Here is a 23,286-nt window from a genome sequence, read left to right on the forward strand (position 1 = left end):
ATACCGAGCCTAGACCGGAGGGGATATCCCATATCAGCTCACAGTCACGAGTTTTTTTTTTTTTTTTAACTCTCAAAGCAATGATAGTCCTGGAGAAATTCAGCTATTCTCCAAGCTTTCTAACTGTGGTGCTTTTCACTTTCTTATATGCTCTTCCTTCAATGCGCCATTTCCTCAGCCCTCCCCCTTTCATCCTGGGGAGTAATGTCCTTCTAGGAAGGAAGATCATCTTCTCTTCTGGTCCACATCGACAGGTCGACAAGAGGAATCCTGCAGTAAGGGCTGCAAAACAGAAACCAAGATGCAATGTAGTTCCGGAAATCCACCTCTCATCCTATAAGGAATATGCTATAAAGAAAGAAAAGACTTGCAGTTCTCTTACCTGGTACATTAAAAAAAATGTTGGAAAAAGGCAGTCCGTCTGGCTCCCCCACAACCCCCCTCAATGCGGATCAACCTTTGAAGCAAGGATTTTAGGTTTGTCTAGGACTATTGCTTGCATAGAAAATACATTAGAATGTACATTGTGGGACATTATTATTAGTGAATTTGTTTGCTGCTTCTGGTTTTTAGATGTCTGAAGAAAAGATTAGCTAAGAACAACAATAATAACAAACCATCCCACCCCCCACCCCCCAAAAAATCTGTTGTGTTGTTTGAAATTATTCATTTATTTGGAGATAGACTGGATTACGTACAAATAGCTTTAACGCAGCAGAGGCTGAGAAGAGACAGCCTCTGCAAACTGCAAGGAGCGGTTTCAAATCTCTGGAACCCTTGCACTGGAACTGGTACTCCCAGTTTTGAAGCTAGTCTTTTTCTTTTTTCCTTCCTTCCTTCCTTCCTTCCTTCCTTCCTTCCTTCCTTCCTTCCTTCCTTCCTTCCTTTCTTTCTTTCTTTCTCTCTCTCTCTCTCTCTCTCTCTCTCTCTCTCTCTCTCTCTCTCTCTCTCTCTCTCTCTCTCTTTCTTTCTTTCTTTCTTTCTTTCTTTCTTTCTTTCTTTCTTTCTTTCTTTCTTTCTTTCTTTCTTTCTCTCTTTCTCTCTCTCTTTCTCTCTCTCTTTCTGACTCTCTGACTCTCTCTCTCTGACTCTCTGACTCTCTGACTCTCTCTGACTCTCTGACTCTCTTTCTGACTTTCTGACTCTCTCTCTGACTCTCTCTCTCTGTCTCTGACTCTCTCTCTCAATCTCTCTCTCTCAATCTCTCTCTCTCTCTCTCTCTCTCCTTTCTTGGATTGTGGCGCTGTCCTCGGTTCTGAACCTCTTAGGGCTTAGTGTGGCTTCAGTGGATGCTGCTTTGCTAGTGAGAGAGCAGCCGCCACAGTAGAGTCAGGGCTCCTGACCAAGTGCTGTGAAGCTTTGCTCTAGAAGCTGCGTGGGGTGAGCAAAAGGAGGGGTGCTGAGGGAAGGCGCGCTCCCGCCGGCTTTCGCGAGTCGCGCACGCGCGCCTGGGACTGCCTGCCTCTCTGTGACTTGTCTGTATGTGTGCGTGTGTGTGGAAAGAGGGAGAAGAGAACGAGAGCGAGCGAGAGAGGGTGAGTGTGTGTGAGTGCATGTGAGTGTGCTGAATGTACCGAGACACCCGGACCACAGCAGCAGCACCACTGAAAACTGCATTCAACCATTTCTTCTGACTTCTGGAGCTGGGACAACGATCAGACTAGCAGCAGCCACTAGAAATAGCTGTGACAAGGGGCTCCCCTGCCTCCACTTCGAGGTTTTTAGGGGTTTGGTGCTAAATTGATCTCTCAAAATGCAGACGATCTAATTTACTGACGGAAACGACCAAAGAAAGAGGAGGAAAAAGAACAACAACAAAAAAGGGAGACTATTTTGTGGATGCTCTACTTTTCTTGGAAATGCAAAAGATTATGCATATTTCTGTCTTCCTTTCTCCTGTTTTTTGGGGACTGATTTTTGGTGTCTCTTCTAACAGCATACAGATAGGTAGGTAAACCTTAGGATATGCTTTTGAATTGTCCTTTATTCGATGCTAATCTTGTTTCAGGATTGACAATTCTTGTCATGTAGAGTTATGTCATACCTTGAACACATTCCAGGTTTTAAATATCTAGAATGTGCATAAAGTAACTAGAATGTGGCTATGGAGAAAGGCTATGGCTATGATACAACAGAGGAAGATGCTCGCTCTTCAATTGCACTATGTTCTTACGTGTGCTCGGCTTTTTCGGGATGTGTATGGGAACGTTCATGGTGAAAGGAAAAGGCGAACAGCTTTGGCTAGCTACCTTATCGCCTCTGATTCTGAAAAAATTGCATGACCCCCTTTTTCATAGTTGGATTAACTGAGTCCCCATTCCCACCGAGGAATGATGTGTTTATTTTCCCCATTAGGGGATGAACAGCACCCGGAGGGGTTTTCTCTTCTTCCTGGTACTGACTATGTTCTCTTGTTTCCTGTTTGTTCTTTGCAGGGGGCTTATTTCCGAGGGGCGCTGATCAGGAATACAGTGCATTTCGGGTAGGGATGGTTCAGTTTTCCACTTCAGAGTTTAGGCTGACGCCCCACATCGACAATCTGGAGGTAGCCAACAGCTTTGCAGTCACTAATGCTTGTGAGTAATGAATATTCATGTTATTCAAATGAACAAGGTGGAAGCTGGGTGCGAAGAACAGGGGGTGGGTGGAAGTGGGTGCGCCTGTGTGGTGGGCTGAGAAGAGTCGGGGGCCCTGCTGGGTGCAGGGAGAAGATGGGAACTGGAGAGCATGCGTGCGCACCAGCATTTGGGGGGCGTGGATAAGGTTGAGGTGGCCTGGGCCTGCGTGCTTTTTACTAGGGCCTCCAGGTTCCCACTCTCAACCCAAGGCCTTTATGTTGGGGGTCTCTTCCCTTCACCCGTTTTTTTCCTCCATTCCATCCTGTCCTTGCAAGTGTCTTTGGCTCTTGTGGACAAACTGTTCTCCAAGGGTAAGCAGGACCATGGGATGCTGGACAGATCTAGGGACTGACTGAGAGCTCATAGCCAGTCTCTGCTTCCTTTCTGGCTCTGGTCCCCAGCTACACTCCCGAACAGCCGGGGATGGTCAATGAAACAGTCACTGTCTTCTTTTCGATGGGACACATTGAAAAAAAATGGCTCTGAATACTCTGAGGTCGGGTGCATTACATAATACCTTTCATTTGGGGGCCCCGGGTGAGCTGCATTCCAGCTAGGTTTCCCCTCCACTTGGGAAGCTAGACTTGATTCCTAGCTCAGCCTTTGAGATGTGTGCGTGGTATGAGGGTCGGGAAAAGATATCCTATTGGAGATACTGTGTCTTTGTAAGGCAATTGTGCTTCCAGGTTCTTCTGGAACGGATTCTTTTGTTCACTCAACGGTTCCTTGCTAGCGGACTTTGCCTGTTCTGTTTTCCGCTAGCTTTGGGTTGCACCGCGGAGCTTCTGCAAAGGAAACGAAATAGAAAGAGACGTGAAAATTATTGGATCCCGTTGAGTTTAAGAAGGAATCGCTGCCTATCAGCCATTTTATTCTTTTCTGCAATCCATATTAGCTCCCTGCCACCCTGATTTCCCCTCCCATCCCTCCACAATCTTCGACCTCCGGAGAGTCCACGCTTGACTGCCATTAAAATAATGGGAAGACAAAGCAACTGATTTTTTAAGTGCCCTGAAATAGTTCGATTCTCTAGTTGCAAATATCCTCTTCAGTACCTCCCGCCCCCATCATAGACAACCTGCAACCCAGAGCTTGGCCCGGGATGCTGCTACCCGGGGACTGCCTCTCCAAGCAAATTTCATAATTTTCTGCTGGGTGGATTGGCTCGTTTTCCTCTAAGCCTTGATCTTCACGCCATTAGATCAAATTTAACGATGCAGTGATCTGCCAATGACCATCCCCTAACTCTCCCACCAGTATAAAAGAGCTAGACAATCATTTCATTTTCAAAGTGTGCTTATCTATGTGTGTGGGTGTGTATGGGTGTGAGGGAGACAAGAGTTGAAGTGTCTCCACATTTCAACCGCGTCTTTGGAAAGAAAGTGTTTGCAATATAATTTCCATCAAATATCGAGTTAACGGTCAATAATTTAGCTTGATATTAATAGAGGAGAGTCCTTAACTTATTTTGAAGTGATGAGGGCTGTGTGGGTGGTGATAGAATGGAAAGCTGCCCTTTGATAAAGCAGGAGCAGAACTGTGATGGTCACAGATAACTGAAATACCAATGCTTGTGGGAGGAAAATGAGGAAGGAGGTCTTTAGGAGATTATAAAGAGAGGAAGACCTATGTCCTTTAAGTGATTTTGTAGTTTAGACCAAAGGCAGTATAATAATACCTGTCAGTATCTGGTGTGGGTGGTGTAGTTGAAGAGGCAGAATTATAAAGATGGGGTTACTGTAATTTTAAGGTAGCATTTTTCTTGTATTCTCAATTATTTATTTGAAAGCTTTCTCTTAATTTTAAAGATTTTTTCCATTAAGTTGCAAGAGGCTTTCTTTTGTTTCTACAAATTTTGTTTAGTGAGGCTCCTCTACACTAGCAAATGTTTATCTAGTTAAATGTGTTTAGGAAACAAGGTTCAAAAAATTAAATATAGGTCTTCACTAAATCCACCTTAAAGTTCTCTTATTATATATATATATATACATATATAATATATATATGTATATATATATATATATTAGTGAAGACGAAGACCTAGGTCTTAAATGTAAAGATATTTTAAGAGCTCTGCATTAAGGAAAGGAATGTGATAGTAATCTTCCAGTTGATTTGAGGAGTCTGATCTAAATAGGCTTAACTCAATAATAACTGATGTCGAAAACTTTCCTAAGTGACCATGTTTTGTGATCAAATATGAAAACAAATCTATAGAAGGAAGATAGTGTTGTTCATTTTGGCTTCTGCTAAAAATGTGACATTTCAGAATATTTTAAATGTCCAAAACTGTAAATTCTTTCCAAGGAACATTTTGAAATATTAAAAAACCTAGGAAATTAATTCACTGTATGATCAATAACTGATTATAGTAAAATAAATATTATTCATAATATATCAACTATTTGACATAATTTTTTTTAGTATCCAAATTAAGGCCATACATGTGCTTGGGAAAACCTTGTTTGAAAAGGAAAATGAGAATTTTTTATATATACCAATTATTTTTCTTTATATGACAAAAATGTGAAATCATTTATTTTGAGTCAAGCTTTCAAGCAACTCTGAGAAAGGTTATGAATGAATTAAAAACCTTTTACAATTTGCAGGTATTATAAGTTTTGAAGATTTGATTAGAACAAATATAGGAATAGGGAGGGGAATTGGATATGAGAGTTGAACTTTCAGATGAGGAAACTCCCTCTGCTGATGCAAGTGGATACTTTCTCTGCAATTTGTATTCTTAGAGAATACCTGGAACTTTTAAGAGACTTTTACAGGTTCATACAACCTTTTTGTGCCAGAAGTAGGACTTGAACCTAGGTCTTCTTGACTTCAAGACTAACTCTCTATGGTTTATGCCATGTTACCAAACTTAGCTACCAAGTCAAAGGCTGGAGTGGAATATTAAGGCCATGTTAAGAAAGTTATCTCATTTCACATTGGTTCTTGATCCTTTTAATCTCAAATTTGTCAAAGTTTCTAAATTTTCATTGTTCTTTCCTATTCTATTCATTCTATAATTAATTATATTTTGCTCATGATGCATGTAAAGCAGTAGGGCCAACCAACATTCATAATTTTAACAAATATGATTCCTTTTTTATTTTATTCTTGAATTCTAAGGGATTTTTCTCTCAGATTTAATTTGGAAAAATTATATAGCTTGTGAATCAGTGCTTATTTATATAATATTTTAAAAAGACATCTCACAGTGTTACATTCTAACAATATTAGAGTCATATGATTTAAAATTGGCAAAGACCATGAAAGTCGTCATGTCAGTTTTACAAATGAGAAAACTGAGACCAATAAGTTGAAGTGACTTGGTCAATATCTCACAGGAAAGCAAGGTTTTAAAAGACATAATTCTGTTCTGTCTTTAGCAGATCAGTACTGTTAATTATGAAATATTTTGTCCATTTCAGCTTGTATGGCATACCAGAAAGAGAATTTTCACATTCTGGTCAGCCTAAATAGGCACTAACTTAAGGAACCAACAAAATCAATGGTGTGTGTAGAAGATATAAATTAGTAGATTATGTGATTTGGTTACTTTTTGGTTAAGAGACAAATATGCATTTCTCAGTTTATTTTCTTACCAAGAAATTTTCCCATCATGAAATATAGTTCCTTGTTCTAATATACATTAGCTTTTATTAGTTCCTAAAAAAATGGAATTTTTATGAAAGCATTGTCCTAAATCTTGACATATCCAGTCTCATCAAAATTTAAATTCAATTAAGTATATTAGATAAAAGCAAACTTTGGAGGTGAGTAAATACTATATCTCTATTTTAACAATTATAGGATGATTGTCTCATTGATTAAAAAGCACTTTTGAAGGGGACACTTTACAAAAAAAACTACAACATTTGCAAGTATGGCGTTGCTGAGAATATTACATGATGGTTCCAACTTGTTTATTAATCAGAATAGGCAACCAATCACTTAATTGTTTTCTGATACTTTTTTGAAGGATACCTGAGGTCTTTGAAAAAATAAATTTTCTATTTTGAATTCATAAAACAAAATTTATTTATGGAGAATGTTAAGTAAAATATGTGAAAAAATCAAAATCAGTTTGCCTTATTTTCTTTTCTCTGAGCCACCAGATGGAGGTATAGGAGAAAATATTGAGTTCTTCATAAAATTGTCACACACAGAGACAAATGATGTTGGTAGTACATACACAGAACTCAAATTATGAATTGTGTTCACAAAATTATTTTTACAAAAATGAAACATGATTGTTTTATTTGGAAATTTCATTTTAATATACATTAATATATACATATATAATATGTATAGAATAAGTATACATTAGAAAAAAATAAATTAAAACTGTAAAAGAGAACTAGAACACAGATGCCTAAAACTTAAAATTTCTAAGTACTTCATTTCTAACTTCCCTTAAAAATTTGATTCCTAAGTTATTCAGTACAAGACCAAGATTGATGACTAAGTCCACTGAAGTGTTTTCACATTAGACTATTCTTTTTTCTCTAGCATGTCCAGTAGATGGTGATATGTTATGGAAAGGAATTAGATTTTTAGAGAACTGCATACTTGGTACATGGTTGGTGAAACATAAAGGACACTGGGAACATAGCTATTTTGTGAAAAGACTTTAGATAACCAGGCTGAGACTAGAATGTACTTAGAGCCTATATTTCAATTAAGAAGGAGCTCATTTAGATGATAAAGAGAACTAATAAAACAGATGTCTGCCAACGGGATACCTGAAATGAATTACATTGGTACATTTTTTTTGGCTCATAAAATATTGCTGTTGAATATGGTTCATTTTAAACTCTCTTCTATATCTCTACTATACTTATCCTATGATGTTGTATGTTACAATTATCTGTGTTTAGGTCTTATCCTACACCATGGCATTTAAATAGATGAGTGTAAGAACAGTCTCCTTTCTAAACATCTTCATTTAATTCCCTTCTAGCACCCAGAATAGTATATAGTATGCCATTGGGTCTTAATAAATGTTAAGGAATTCAATTCAATTCTAAAACATTGACTAATTATCTAATATGTGCCAAACATTTGGGATAGAAGACTCTAGTAAAGCAAATAATTATGTACAAATCCACAAAGTCCTGAATTTAATTTAAATTTTTATCATGAAGTATCTATTTATAACTGGATTATTTGTAAATAAGCTTTTTAAATTCTAAGAATATACGTAAATTTAGATTTATGTTTATTTGCATATATGCATACATGTAGATAAATTTAAGCTATACACAAATACATACTTTAAATATATGTGTTGAATATATATGTGTATATGTTGCATATACACAAACACATGCATATAAATTTGAGACAATTTTGAGATGATGCTGGTGCCATTGATAAGTAGAATCAGAAACTTTAGGGCTATAAGAGTTTTTAGAGAACATCTAATTTAACCCCTTTAAAATGTACATGAATAAACTAATGCCCAGAGAGATTAGAAGACTTTTCTTAGGTAACACAGGAAGCAGCAAGCAGAACTTGGTTTCAAATGCAGGTTCACAAAAAAACACTGTGGTTTACTGCAATTAAACACTATTTCCTTTTATAAAAATTTCATAAAAATAAACCAAGACCTCAACAATTCAATTTTTAAACTTATGTTAACTTTTTCCTCCTAGAAGTTTCGATTTCATAAGTGTTTACGCTTTAGTTGTATTCTTTCATTATATACTTATGTGCATGTATGGATCAATACATATAATACTCATTTAGACTTTATTGGAAGGATTTAAAAGACCAAGAATGTGAAGTTATTCATATACTATTCTCTGCACAGAGGTGATATATGTGAGATCTTAGAAGTTTAATCTTGCTGGCTCAGGAGGGGATGAGCATTTCCATTTTAAATCAAGTCTTAGAGCTCTGCAGGGATCATTGCACCATGGCTTTATGACAAGAGGATGCTGATTCATGCTTAAGCCTCAGATCTTCACATTATTACTTCATCTAATGTTTTTCAAGTTTGTGGAATATCAAGAGCCCGGGGGGGGGGGGGAGGGAAGAGGATAAAAATGAGGAGATTTATTTTCTAAATATTCAAGTATAATGTGCTATTAAAGGGTCTTTTTAAAAGAATTAGTTTATTAATGTTGATGGGAAAAATGATTTGACAAAGACAATTCTAATCCAGGAAAATACAGCTGAGTGAAAAATGATTATTTATATATATATAGCACAAATAACATTGAAAAATCAGAATCTCACATTGCTTGCTAGAATTTCTGGAATTGTTTATTAATGGGAATTTGGTGAATTCCATCAATTCTCTCTCTCTTTAAACATCATTTTCTTTTTAAAAATTGAACCCCTGGGTCTTCTAGTACTCCATTTCTAAATGTGCCATTAGTAGGCCTCTTTCTTCTATAACAGTTGTAACTTTACCAAAAATATTCATATTTCTGCTCTAATCTTTCATTGTTATTTAGTAAGCATATTTTTAATTCTCCAAATTATACTATTTCAATTTTAAATTTTAGAATAGGAATGAAAGAAATGGAAAACATAAAAATTTGTGTTTGAATATATGTTTGTCAAGGCTAGGAATTAAGAACAACTTCACGTAAATAATGATCCCTTTTTTCCATGAATGACTAGCCTGATTTTGTAGGAGCAAGTCTTCTTCCCTATATTTGGCTTAATATTGATAAAATATACTTTCTTAGAAATCGATTGTGCCTACTTTTATTTTACTTACAATTTCCTTTTAAATACTCATTTTTAACTATAACTATTCTACCTCCACCCTTTAAATATTTCACATAAAATTATATAGAAAAAAAGAAAAATACTAATTACTGAAATCAACAAATAACTATGTAGAAAACAAATAAGATTTATGACTGTTTATGTCTTTAAACTTGATACATGCCTGGATATATAGTATAAAGTGAATATTGGGAGAATTAAAGCAATACATCAGAGAGGTCTGAGTTACAGAAAATAATAAGAATATAAATTTTATAAGAATTTTTTGCCAGATTGTTTTGAGATCCTCTGAGATGTTCCAAAAATCACATATAATTCTGACAATGAGCAACTATAATCTTTCTGTCATATAGGAAGATAAGCTCTAGATTGATACTTATTGTCATCCTTAGATTTTTAAATAAGAGAATGTATATTTTTCATATCTGACTAAAATATAAAAGTATTTGAAAGGAGAAATATTTTATTTAGTTCCTCTAAAGAAATGAAGATAAGACATAGTTCAAGGCTCAACATGAGTCCACTGAGTGTTAAAAGGAAACTTTGAATGCTGGAGCTATGGTGCATACACTTGCCTGCTTCATGTTCACTTTGATGTGCCTTCAATGGACTAGAAGTAGGAAAAGGTTTCTCTTACACTTATATTTTAGTCTGATGGCTCTGTCTGAAAAACCTACAACAAAGTCAAGGGGAACAATAGAAATATACTTTTAAATGGCGAAAATATATCTTAATTACTGCTGTTATAACATCCAAGTATTTATTAATATTCCTATTTCTGTAGTGGAGTTTGTGAAATTTTAGATAGACTCTAACTTGTGCCTAAACATAGTTGGAACTCACCTTTGTTAAGTGAATATAGGAAATATTTTGTCAATCAACAAATCTTTACTGGTGCTGTTAAGTTGTAGTAAGTCATCTTACATTAGTTCTAGTGTTTTGCTAAAGAAGGAACTCTTGTTTTTTCAAGTGTTTTAATCATATTACAGCAGTTAAGCTTTTTATAACATATTTTTATAAATATCCATTTATCATTCTTTGAAAATGATAAAACTTCTTAGGGGGGCAACTGGGTAGCTCAGAGATTGAGAGCCAGACCCAGAGATAGGATATCCTGGCTTCAAATCTGGCCTCAGACACTTCCCAGCTGTGTGACCCTGGGCAAGTCACTTAACCCCCATTGCCTAGCCCTTACCACACTTCTGCCTTGGAACCAATACACAGTAATGACTCCAAGATGGAAGGTAAGGGTTAAAAAAAAAAGAAAATGCTTCTTAGCCTTTAGCAATATTTTAATGGACTTTTAGATTAAAAAAATAGAATGATCAATGCGGTGGTGTTCCTTTGTGAGAGGATTTGTAAGAGGTTCAGGGAAGTTTTAGAAATGAGGTAGATGCATGATTGAGGGGATGTGTGCTTTTTGCCCTTTTAAATGACCACTTTTCCCCCTATACTAGTGTGGATGAGCATATTGTTATCAAAGCCACATATTACTATATACAGATTTTTACACCATCTTTGTAGATTTCTTTTTTGCAGCAGTATTAGTCTTTCTAGACTTCTGTGGGACTTTAGGAAAGCACACTGAGAACACACAATTTCAATAAATAAAACAATGCTTTCTCAAATAGCTCTTAAAGCAAAATCTTGCACTGTCCCAGGTTGAAGATAAGTTTAAAATATGTGATGTTAACTATGATGTGAAAGTTCTGGAGAATTTTGAAAAATATAAACAAATAACAAAAGATTAGTTTAATGATGTATATACCTTGTGATGTACAAAAAATGAAGTTAGGTCTACACATCAAGATTTTTATTTTTTCTTTGCTTATTTAAAGATGTGAATTAATTTTAAAAATCTAAAATGTTTTAGAGTCATTTGATAATAATGAGTAAATATTTTTGTGGCACTTTAAGATTTGCCAATCAATTAGCAACAATTTATGAAGTGCCCAACAGACCCTGTGCTAAATGTCAGGATGGAAAGATAAGACTTGTATACAAAGCAATTTGCATACAATAAACTCTTTTGATTCTCCTGACTACCTTGTGTGGTAAGTGCTATTATTATCCCTGTTTTGCCAGTATGAGACCCAGAGGCTCAGAAAAGTTTAGCAACTTCCCTCTAGTTACAAAATCAAGAAGGTAGAGGAGGGATGAATATGGAGCTTTTCCTTATTCCAAAATCCAGTACTCATTCCAGAATACCATCCTGACTTTCTGAGTCCATTATTGTGCTCTGGGACCAAATATTAATAGGCATACCCCTTTTTAAACAAGTTTCAGAATCATGATAATAAATTTTCTAAAACAAGGTATACTTTGGATTTAACATTTTTTTTTCCTCAGAAGGCCAAGCACTTATGCAAAATAGCATTTAAAAGACATTTTATAGCTATATCTGGAATACCAGTAAATTGTTATGGTCTTTGGACTATTCCACGCTATCTGAAGATTTTACAGCCTGTTAGGTCAATAATACGCATTTAAAAACGTCTCCAAATCCATGTTTACAAGGAGGCTTTTCCGGGACAGTTTAAACTATTCCCTCAATGTCTTTTGTTTTAAACAAGTTTTAAATGCATATTTCAAAGCCTGGTAACAAACATATATTAAGCATTGATGATGTGCCAGGTACTGTGATAATTTTATTAATATAATGAAAAGGGGGGAAACGTATAATCCCTAATCTAGAGGAGCTTCTATTTTAAACTCCATGGTAGATTTTGATCTATCCAGCCTTTTCCACTTGCCAGGGATCTCACCTACTATGATGATAGTCTTCCAGTGCAAGTATTAAAATGACATTGGCATGTCAGTGCTTTTCGATGCAGTATATGGGACAGTAGAGAGAATTCAGTATTCAGAAACAGAGGACTTGGATGCAAAGTCAATCCCATTCACTAATCTGTGTGCCAGTTAAAGAATTTTAGCTATAGTTTCTTTAAAATATATAATGAAGGAGTTGGACTTATTGTCCTACACATTTCTGACTAATTCTAAATCTGTGATTCTAAGTGTACCCTAAAAAGGTCAAATATACTTATTGCCTACGGATCCAATTTTGGGAGGCTTAAGAAAGAAGATATCCTTTATGGTTTACCAAAAGCTGTGTACTAGGGCAACTTTAAGAAGGATGAGATCTCTCTCTCTCTGTCTCTCTGTCTCTCTGTCTCTGTCTCTGTCTCTGTCTCTGTCTCTGTCTGTCTGTCTGTCTCTCTCTCTCCTCCCCCCATGTGAGTGTGGTGTTTGTACTCATCCTACACTTTTTATCTTCTTAAAAATTTCTCCTCTTCCCACACTCTAAAATCCAGGTATAGTGGTCAATTCCCTGTTCCTTGAACAAAAATTCTATCACCTGCCATCCTCTGTATGCCTGGAATGTTCTAATTTCTCATCTCTGTCTTTTAGAATTCCTGACTTCCTTAAGATATTCCATGTTCTACAGGTACCCTCTTCCCCCAGCCACTAAAGCTTGTCATGTACTTAGTAATTTGCTTTCTGTCACTCCCATTTCAATATTAACTCCTTGAAGGCAGAAATTTTTTGCCTTTTAAAAATTTTATTAAAAATATTCTTGAAATAATACTAACCACTTACCATGTACCAAGTACAGTGTTAAGACTGGGACTCAGGGGGAAGCTAGGTGGCCTAGTGGATTGAGAGCCAGGCCAAGAAATGGGAGGTCCTGGGTTCAAATATGACCTCAGATACTTCCTAGCTGTGTGTGCCTGGCAAGTCACTTATCCCCCTTTGCCTAGCCCTTACTGCTCTTCTACCTTGGAACCAATACGTGGTATTCATTCCAAGATGGAAGATAAGGGTTTTAAAAAAAGAGTGGGATTTGAACCCAGATTTTTATGATCCCCCAAAACCAGCCTTCTATTCACAATGTCATGTTGCTTTTCCAAAGTAAATATAGTGATTTAAAATAAATTAATTTGCATTTTAAAATTAAATCAATGATTGGTTAATGTCCTGTTCCATTCCCCAGAAAGTTCTTTGGCAATACAAATGTATTAATCAAGACAAATCAATATATTTCCCATCTCATAACTGATGCCTCCTTTTTTACCTAGAGTTTACCCCTTCTCCACTCAGATAAGGGAGGGCATGTTTCATCAATATTCCTTTGGAAGTAAAATTAATCAATGTACTGGCCAGATGTCATTTGATATTGTTTATCTTTACCTTTCTATCATCATTGGGTAATTGTTCTGGTGCTTTTCACTAAGATCTGCATTGAATCAGTTAAAGCCCTCAAGTTTCTGTGAATTCTTTATATCTACTCATTATTTACATATCAATAATATTCAATGGCATTCATATACAGAAATTTCTTCAGCCCTCTCTCAGTGAATTCACATTCTGCTTTGAAAATGCACCTTTACAACTTCATTTGATCCTATAAAATTAGGGATCCATTTTTATCTCGATAGACTTTTGGTTCACTGAAAAAAAAATCATGGCAGGGCAAAGTATAAAATTAGACACTGAGTTGCTCACTTCTATGCAGAATCAAAAATTACTTTTTGTGATTCTTCCTGAATAAACAAGGGTGATAGACTGAGTGTGCTAAAAATGCCATTAGAAAGTTAAAAGTGACACTTTCACATATTTGTCTCTTTGAGAATCTTCATTGTGAAATGAATGCAATTGAACATCCATCTAGATTTAGTTTTTGGACCAGTGGTTCTACAGTCCTGCCTTGGAAGATCTTGGAGAAGAAATTAAGGACCATGATAGCTGCCTTTAAATATTTGCAGGACTAGCTTGTGAAAGAAAGATTCAAATTATTTTACTCATCTGAAGATTTAAAGATAACAGTAAGGTATAAAAGTTTTAGTGTTAGAAAGTTAGAAGCTTAATGTAAAGACAGTCTTCCTAAAACTAGTAGTAATAATAATAATGGGTAGAAATATAGGTAGTATTTACTTGGCACTTTAATGTTTTCAAAGTATTTTACACCTATCTCATTTTGTATTGATATAACACAACAATCCTAGGGGGTAAGATTCTTATTATCTCTATTTTACAGATAAGGAAACTGAGGATGAGAGAGGTTAAATGATTTTCTTGGGATTACATGACTAGTAAATGATTCCTGGGGCAGGGTTTGAACACAGGCAACCTCTAGGTCCAGCTCTCTACCCATGGCACCATCTAGTTGCCTATAGTAGAGTGTTCCAAAAATATAGTGAGCTGGCTAGATAGGTAGAATGTTCAAGAGCAGTCATTAGAAGAATGGGCAACCCCTATTAGGTATGTTGTTGACATGATTCATTTTCAAGTGTGAGTTAGACTAAATGACCTCTATGATCTTTTCCAACTCTGGAATTCTATCATTGCTTCTATGTATTTAATATATAAACTCATTTTTCATCTTGAGCTCTGCTACTTCCTCTTTTTATAAGGTAGTAAAAGTTATATATTTGATTGTGGTTCTGTGGCAGAAATGATCTTCAGGATTTGGCAGCTTTGCAGAATTTTTAATTTCAGTATTATCAGGGGACTTGAAAGTTGCAAAATTTTAGGTGATGAAGTTTGTAAGGAAGAATATGAGAATTGAAAGGTACTTTTGACCCATGTAATACTTTTGTAATTTGAACAATATCCAAACCTCTTCCCTATGGCCTAACTAACATATTTCTTTGTATCCTTTCTTGGTCATCTTATAAATTCCATATATTCAATGATTCTCTCTTTCAGATCTATAAATCAGATTTCATTTTCTCTTGAGTTCTTATTTCATTTATTTCAATTTGAATGTAACACAGGAATCTCAAACTTAATGTTTCTGAATGGAACTCATCCTCTTTTCCCTCAAAACTTGCCCTTCCTTCAAATTTTCCCCTTTCTTTTAATATTACCATATGCCCAATCATCATGGCCCTCAGCCTTGTAGACATACTTTTTGCCTCTTCATCATCTCTTATATTGAATAACTTGCCATCTCAATTCTCCCTTTTCTGCATCTTTTATATTCAACTCTCCTCCAATGCAGATACCTACCACCCTAGTTCAGATATTTCTCAATTCTCTTTTATTTTCTGTGGCAAAAACTCCATGATTTGTGATCTTACCCCAAACTCTCCCCTCTCTAATCCATTCCTCTTACAGATAACAAAATTATTTTCCTAAATCATATGAATGACCATGCCCCTCACTCTCTTTATCAAGCAGCTTTTGTGATTCATTATTATCTCTGGGATAAAATATTCACTGTTCAATTTAGTATTTTACACTCTGACTCCAATCTACCTTTTTTAGACATTTTGAATTAGAAACTATAAAACTCTCAGTATTCTAGTCCTAACTGGGCATTTTAATCTGTTCCCTCCATGCCCTTATACAGGCTACACTGCTCATACTGAAAGAATTGTCTTTGCCTCTGTCTAAAGAATTTCATTTCATTAAGGCCAGCTTATGGGCCACCTCTTACAAGCAACCATTTACATCCCTCTACTTGTCGATCCTCTTCTCAAATCATCTTGCATTTATTTATTTGTTAACATTATATATTCTCCACTGTGTAAGGTTTTTTTTTCTTTTCTTTTCTGGATGGAGTGTCTATAAGGAATATGTAGTGAAAGGATCTTAAAATTTTTTAATGACAGTGCAAATGAATTGGTTTTTTACCTGATGAAGGAGTAGAAGAAATGTCAACTGCCTCTAAATTTTGGTACCCTACGGACAAGTCCTGTTAGATATATCTTACCAATTAAAGTTTTTATGGAGAATTCTCATTGTCCTGGTTAATTTTATTCAAGAATTGTAAATTAATTTTCTTAGTTGTAACTCTACTGAATTGAAATCCACTCTGAAGGGCAAACTATTTGGATTGAAAATTTCCCTTTTCCTGGCAGAAAAAGTAGTAGTGAAGATCGAGCAGCAAAAGTGAATTTGACTCTATTGGATTCTTCCATGGACAGTTCCTGTTCAGATTGGCAAACTTTTTAGATAAAGTCTATGATTTTTATGTAAAGTATATGATTTCTTGGGCATAAGTTTACCATCAATTGGTTTTTGGTCATAAGAATGAAAAGTTTAATTAATCATAAAATTTTCAGCAAAGATATCATAGTGTAGTGAGTTTGAAAAGCTAAAAAGATAAATTCTTTTAAAATAAACTTTTGAAAATGATATAGAGAATTGTATAGTCTTATGATGAAACAAATTCTACCTTGAGGTTCCCTCTCCTGTTCTTTATTATTCCGGATAGTCCTGCAGTTACATTGGTAAAAGAATACAAACTCTTGAATTGGGATTAGGATATACTAATTCTAATGATATTGTCTAATTCTTTGTGATCTTTTCTTCATCAAAAAGCTTTTGTGTGTTCCTAGGCATGGCCTGGAGAAATCAGATTGAGTGTTAGTTAAGACCACCCATTCTTTATGCTTTTCTTATTAATGCCAGTGAGCATCTAAATTAGTTCTCTTTTATGGATGTGTTAAAATAGTTCATTCTAAATGAAGATTATAAAATGATTGTTCAGATCATGTACTGAAATATGCTGTGATGCTGGGAGAGTTAAGGAACTCTTTAAATTAGTGCTTCTGTTGTTTATTTTTTATAACTTGCTTAAAAATTAAATTTCACCATCAATTATAACTCTTTCAGAGCCTGGAGTTGAAATCTATGCTTTTAGTTTGGGACTTTTTGTTGCTGTTACTATTGTTTTTTTTCCTGTTTATCAAGCATATTGAGTAATTGTTGTCGTATTGCAAATGTTGGAAAAAGGGGAAACTAATGAAAAATGAAATTTTAACTTAAGTTCCATTGATATTTCAAAATGTCTATAGTTAGAAGAATTTAGCTAGTTATTAAGGAAGTAAGGGATGAGAGAAGTGAAGATAAATGCTTAATTTCTTTGCATATCATAGTTCCATAGTAAAACAAATATTGTTTTTCTGTTATTGGGGTCCAAGATCAATAAAGAAAGATATCAATTTTGTCCAAAAATCCAGGTCAGATGGATTTATTTTTTCCAGTGTGTATTGGTTTGTATCATAGCTCTAAACTTATTTAAATTGCCTGTAGTTTTGTATATTTCTGGATTGCTACCCTCAGTATTTCAATAATGGACTCCTGATCATGTCTCCATTCTTGCATATCACTTTGAATTTGATTCAATTTAAAATTGCAAAATGTATACACATAAAATGCATTAATAGGAAAGCCAGAATGTTAGATATTACCAAGGACAGCACAAATATTTTTAGGTTTAACATAGTCATCTTTTCTTTATTTCTTAGATTCTAGGAATCATCAGTGGTCTAATTTGTTCTCTATATTAAACCTAGATATATGTAATAATTGAGTATTATGATTTATTTATCATGTATACAAAGTCACTTAGTAAATATAATGGAAAGAATGCTGGAACTGACATTGGAGAAATCTGGATTTAAACCCAACTCAAATAATTAGTACATTTGATATTGGGCAAGACTCCTATCTACTAAAATCAGTGGAATCCATATTTGAATAATAGGGATAATAATAGTACTTATATCAAATGGTTGTGAAGCTCAATTAGGGAAATTTATGTAAGGTTCTTCCCAAATCTTTAAAGAAGTTTATAAATTTCAAATCATTATTATGTGATTATAAACAATTGTGCCAAATGTGGATACCCCAGAAGGCAGTACACCTTGCAGAGATATATTATTGACCATAAGTTTAGATATTATGAAGAAAAATATCATTGAAGGTAGTACAACATTGCAGAGTAAGGAATACCTCTCTTCATATGCCTACTAACTCTATGACTCTGAGCAGATCATTTAATCCCTCAGCCTCAGTTTCCCCAATTATAAAACTGTAATAATAATAAAAAAAACATTTAACATATAGGGGAAATGAGTTATCAAATTAGATAATACATATAAAGTGCTTTGTAAACTTAAAGCCTATATAAATGCTAGATGTTATGTTAGCTGTTGTCACAAATTAGCTATGCATCCTTATCCCTATCCTGAATAGAACTGTGAGTAGAACATGTTCATATTGGTGCCTGGATATCCTCTGACAAAAATAACATGACATTTTAGGGTCCTTGAGTGATCCTTTTAGGTTTATAACTCACTGCAATTCTATAATACTGAGAGATGGTATTTTAGGATAACAAATTCATAAAATGAATATTATGAAATTTCTCTGAAGATGCAGCCATCTGGCTCCTGGGGACTTTGAATTTTATCTTTTGGTGCATGAATAAGTTGCTAGTTACAGGGTTTCATCTGGGAGAAGATAAAAATAAATTGTCATTATCAGAACTGTAGTTTCCAATTATGCCTTTTTGAGATTTAGGGAATTTTTCTTTTTTCTAAACATTCTTCTAAATGTTGAATTCATCTATTCTCATTTTTCTAGGCAGAGGAAACTAAAAGTGAGGCATATTTTGCTCTATTACTTAAAGTTAGGGAATTACTTTCATGTGGTGCCCCCAAGTTCCAGGACAAGCAGTAGATTGATGTAGTGGAAATGACTTTTCTATCTCTCCCAAAATGAATAAGAATAATAGACTGTTTATACTAGGTTTGGAAGCCAGAAGACCTGGGACTGGGTCCCAGGTTTATCTCTACTTGTATGAATGTAGCCAGAGGACTTTTAACCTCTCCAGGGCAGAGATTCTTCATTTTTTAACCAGGATATCTTCACAGACTGACTCACTAACTATCTTATTACCTCTAAGATCAAATATTCTTTTATTTGTCATTTAGCCTAGCCCCATCCCATCTTTTCAACCTCATTACACATCACTTTCCTTATATTCTATGGTCTTGGTAAATTGGTCATTTTTCTTTTATCTTTTAGTTACACAAAATCCTGACTGTTCCCCAAGACTAGAATGTTATCCCTCCTTATCTTTTGCCTTCTAGACTCCCTTTTTTTCTTCAAGACTCAGGGACCACCTTTTATCTTAAGACTTTAGTCATTTCATTAGCTGCTAGTGATGTCTCTCCCCAAACTTATTTGTCACACACACTGAGGAATCTCTCTCTCTCTCTCTCTCTCTCTCTCTCTCTCTCTCTCTCTCTCTCTCTCTCTCTCTCTCTCTCTCTCTCTCTCTCTCTCTCTCTCTCTCTCTCTCTCTCTCCCTCTCCCTGTCCCTCTCTCTCCCCTCTCTCCCCCTTGGTCTCTGCCTCTGTCTCTCCCTCTCTCCCCCTCCCTCTGTCTCTCTGTCTCTGTCTCTCTCTCCTCTCTCCCTCTCTCCCCCTCCCTCTGTCTCTCTGTCTCTGTCTCTGTCTCTCTCTCCTCTCTCTCTCTCTCTCTCTCTCTCTCTCTCTCTCTCTCTCTCTCTCTCTCTCTCTCTCTCTCTCCCTCTCCCTGTCCCTCTCTCTCCCCTCTCTCCCCCTTGGTCTCTGCCTCTGTCTCTCCCTCTCTCCCCCTCCCTCTGTCTCTCTGTCTCTGTCTCTCTCTCCTCTCTCTCTCTCTCTCTCTCTCTCTCTCTCTCTCTCTCTCTCTCTCTCTCTCTCTCTCTCTCTCTCCCCCTCTCCCTGTCCCTCTCTCTCCCCTCTCTCCCCCTTGGTCTCTGCCTCTGTCTCTCCCTCTCTCCCCCTCCCTCTGTCTCTGTCTCTGTCTCTGTCTCTCTCTGTCTCTCTGTCTCTCTCTCTCTCTCTCTCTCTCTCTCTCTCTCTCTCTCTCTCTCTCTCTCTCTCTCTCCCTCCCTCCCTCTCTCTCTCTCTCTCTCCATCTCTCTCCTTCTCTCTCTGTCTCTCTGTCTCCCTGTCTCTCTGTCTCTCTGTCTCCCTGTCTCTCTGTCTCTCTGTCTCTGTCTCTCTCCTCCCTCTCCCTTCTTCCTCTGACTGTCCTTCTGACTCTCTGTGTGTAAAAGCTGTGTGTAAGGCTGAGATAAAAATTTCATTTTTCATTTCTTAAAAGCCTCTGTTGGGGAAGCCATGATGTTAATACTGTATGTCTTAGAATGCTAGAGATCCTGCATTGCAACTCTTTACTAAAGAGGCTTCTAATGAAAGCACATACAAGTTGTATGCCTAGAATCCTGATGATCTGAGTTAAAATCCAGTCTCAGACACTATCTAATTGTGTAACCCTGGGCAAATCACTTAACTTTAAGGGTCTTAGTTTCCTCAACTTTCAAATAGAGATGATAATAGCCCCTATATTTCAGGGTTATTGTAAAGATCCAATAAGATAAATAATTATAAAACACTTAGAAGAGAGCCTTGCTAAAAATAGTCACTATCTTATTGTTTTTTTTCCTTTCCTTTTCCCCAAACACTATTTATTTTTTATTTTATAATTAAATATTCTTTTTTAAATTTCAAGTAGAAATGAAATTCGGCAATTTTTTTTTCTGATATGTTGAAATTTAGATTCTCTCCCTCTCTCCTTCACCTGCCTTATTGAGGTAATAAATAATCTGATACAGGTTATAGCAGTGCTTTCATGCAACACATATTTCCATATTCCCTTTGTCAGTGTTGGTGAACCTTTTAGAGACCAAGTGCTAAAATTGTAACCTTCATGCTACATATGAGATTCCCCTTACCACAGACAGAGGAGGGATGAAGTGCTCCCATTGGGCTGCTGGGCATAAGGGGTGGGTGATGTAAGAAATGTCCTCAGGCAGGGTAGAGAGGAGGAGGGAAGCAGCCCCTCCGGGACACATGGCATAGGTTTGCCAACACAGTCCTTTTTCTTGACTGAAGATACATATCACATATAGAACAAAAAACTCATGGAGAAAATAAAATGGATTGTCTCTTTAGATCTGAAATCAGATTCCAATAATTCTTTCTTTGGCTGCAGATAGCACTTTATTTTTTTTTTATTTAAATTAGGGGTTTGTTGGGATTTTCTTGGAAACTTCTTTTGCTGAAAATAATTTTGTCCTTCAAAGTTGATAAAAGCATGATATTTCTGTTACTTCTGGTTTTACCCACTTAACTTTGCATCAGTTCATATAAATCTTTCCAGATTTTTTGAATTCATACTGCCCCATCACTTCTCATGGCACAATAATTTTTCATTGCAACCATATACTGTTAAGCCTTTCCCCAACTGATGGGCACCCCCTCAGTTTCTAATTCTTTGCCCCTACAAAAAGAGGTGCTAAAATCTTTTTGCTCAAGTAGATTCTTTCCCCTTTCTCTTTTCTCTCTATCGTATTTTTCTCCTATTTATCCTTGTATTTCTCTTCTTTCAGCCTTTCCTTGTTCACAAATATTTTTGATTCTACTTACCCACCTCCTTGAGTTCCCATTCTTTTTTTCTCTATCTCCTTTTTTTGGGTCTCCGCTCCCCTTCCTACTTTTCTATTGGGTATGATAGATGCCTATACACAACTGAGTGTGAATATTAATACCACTTTGTGCCGATTCTGATGAGCCTAAGGTTCAAGCATTGCCCACCACTTCCTCATCTTCCTTTCCACTGTATTTATCCTTCCATGCCTGTTCATGTGAGATAATTTACCCCCAGCTCTTTCCTTTTCTCTTTTCACAGTGTATTACTCTTTCCTAGCCCTTGATTTAAAAATAATCATGTATTATATTCAATTTTCTCTCTGCTTGGTATCTATCTATCTATATATATATATATATATATATATATATATGTTCCTATGCATTGCCCAAATAATGGTAAAATTTTTAAGTATCTTCAGTACTGTAAGCATCTTAAGTACCACAGGTATCTTAGGTACTTCAAGTACAATAGATATCATAAGCATATTAGTTATCACTTTTTATTAATAATGCAATTATTTTTTTTCTGTTTACCTTTTCATACTTCTTTTTAATGTTAGATTTGATCACTATTTTTTTTAAATCTGGCTTTTCATCAGGAATATTCTGAATTCCTATATTTTATTAGATATTCAGTTCTTACCCTGGAATATTTATTTGTTTCTCTGGGTAAGTAATTTTTTATTATAGGCATAGATCTTTTGCTTTGTGTAATATCGTATTTCATGCCTTGTAATAATGTAGGAGATGCAAAGTCCTATGTAATCCTAATTGTCATTCCACAATATCTGAATTATTTTTCTAGCTGTTTACATCATTTTCTCCTTGACTTTGAATTTCTGCAATTTGCTATAATAATCCTGGGATTTTTACATTTGAAATTTCAGTAAGGAGGTGATTGGTGGATTCTTTCACTTACTACTTTCTTCTTATATTTAAGAACATCAATGTACTTTTCCATGATAATGTCTTTCAATAGAATATCCACTGTTTTCAATTTTTTGAACTTGATTTTCAGGAAATTTGATAAGTTTTTAGACGATTTCTCCTGGATAGATTTTCCAGGTCAGTTGTTTTTCCAATGAATGATTTCAGACTTTCTTCTTTTTTCCCTTCTTTTGAATTTATTTTCATTCTTTCTTACTCCTTCATGAAGTTGTTGGGTTCCATTTGTCCAATTCTAATTTTAGGAAGCTATTTTCTTCTTTGAGGCTTTGTACTTCCTTTCTTAGAATCATTTTTCCATTTGAGGTATTGTATTTTCATTTTAGGAAACTGTTTTCTTCAGTAAGATTTTTCCCCTTAAGATATTTTTTTCTATTGTTTTCTTTTCTAATTTTTTCTAATTTTTCTCCCAAGTTAGTTCTTATTTATTTTTCTATCCTTTTTGATAATTTTTCCATGGTTCATTTTGGGCTTGACATCCTTTCACATTTTCCTTTGAGGCTTCACTCATTTTCATTTTTGTTCTGCTATTCTTTTCTGAGCTATTTTTTTTTTACTTCTCTTGTTTAGATATTTTTCTAGTATCAGGCTTTTTCCCCTCTGCCTTTTACTCATTTGTGGGTTATTTTCCCTTGATTTTGTCTGTATGTTGAAGCTTAACTCCATTCCTGGGGTGGATGGAGTAGTTTTCCATGCTTATATTATCTTTGAGTTTGGTTCAGCTGTCTTGGTCTCAGATCCAGCATTTGCAGAGGTGGCTAGAA

The 23,286-nt window shown here is 35.5% G+C and overlaps 1 protein-coding gene across 8 annotated transcripts in view; it reads left to right on the forward strand.

Annotated features, from left to right (window-relative positions):
* Nucleotides 1–1,227: 1,227 nt before the first annotated feature.
* The window catches only part of GRIA2 (glutamate ionotropic receptor AMPA type subunit 2), a 178,232-nt gene continuing 156,173 nt past the window's right edge, over nt 1,228–23,286 (forward strand). For all 8 annotated transcript variants that reach the window (XR_008912922.1, XR_008912921.1, XM_001375094.5 and 5 more), the window contains exons 1-2: nt 1,228–1,947; nt 2,436–2,576. Coding sequence is in view for 6 of the 8 variants with exons in the window: in XM_001375094.5 (XP_001375131.2) it covers nt 1,860–1,947; nt 2,436–2,576 (229 nt within the window). In the remaining 2 variants the exon portion in view is untranslated. The remainder of the gene's footprint in view (nt 1,948–2,435; nt 2,577–23,286) is intronic.

This window comes from Monodelphis domestica, chromosome 6 (genome assembly GCF_027887165.1).
Source record: "Monodelphis domestica isolate mMonDom1 chromosome 6, mMonDom1.pri, whole genome shotgun sequence".
Taxonomy (NCBI): domain Eukaryota; kingdom Metazoa; phylum Chordata; class Mammalia; order Didelphimorphia; family Didelphidae; genus Monodelphis; species Monodelphis domestica.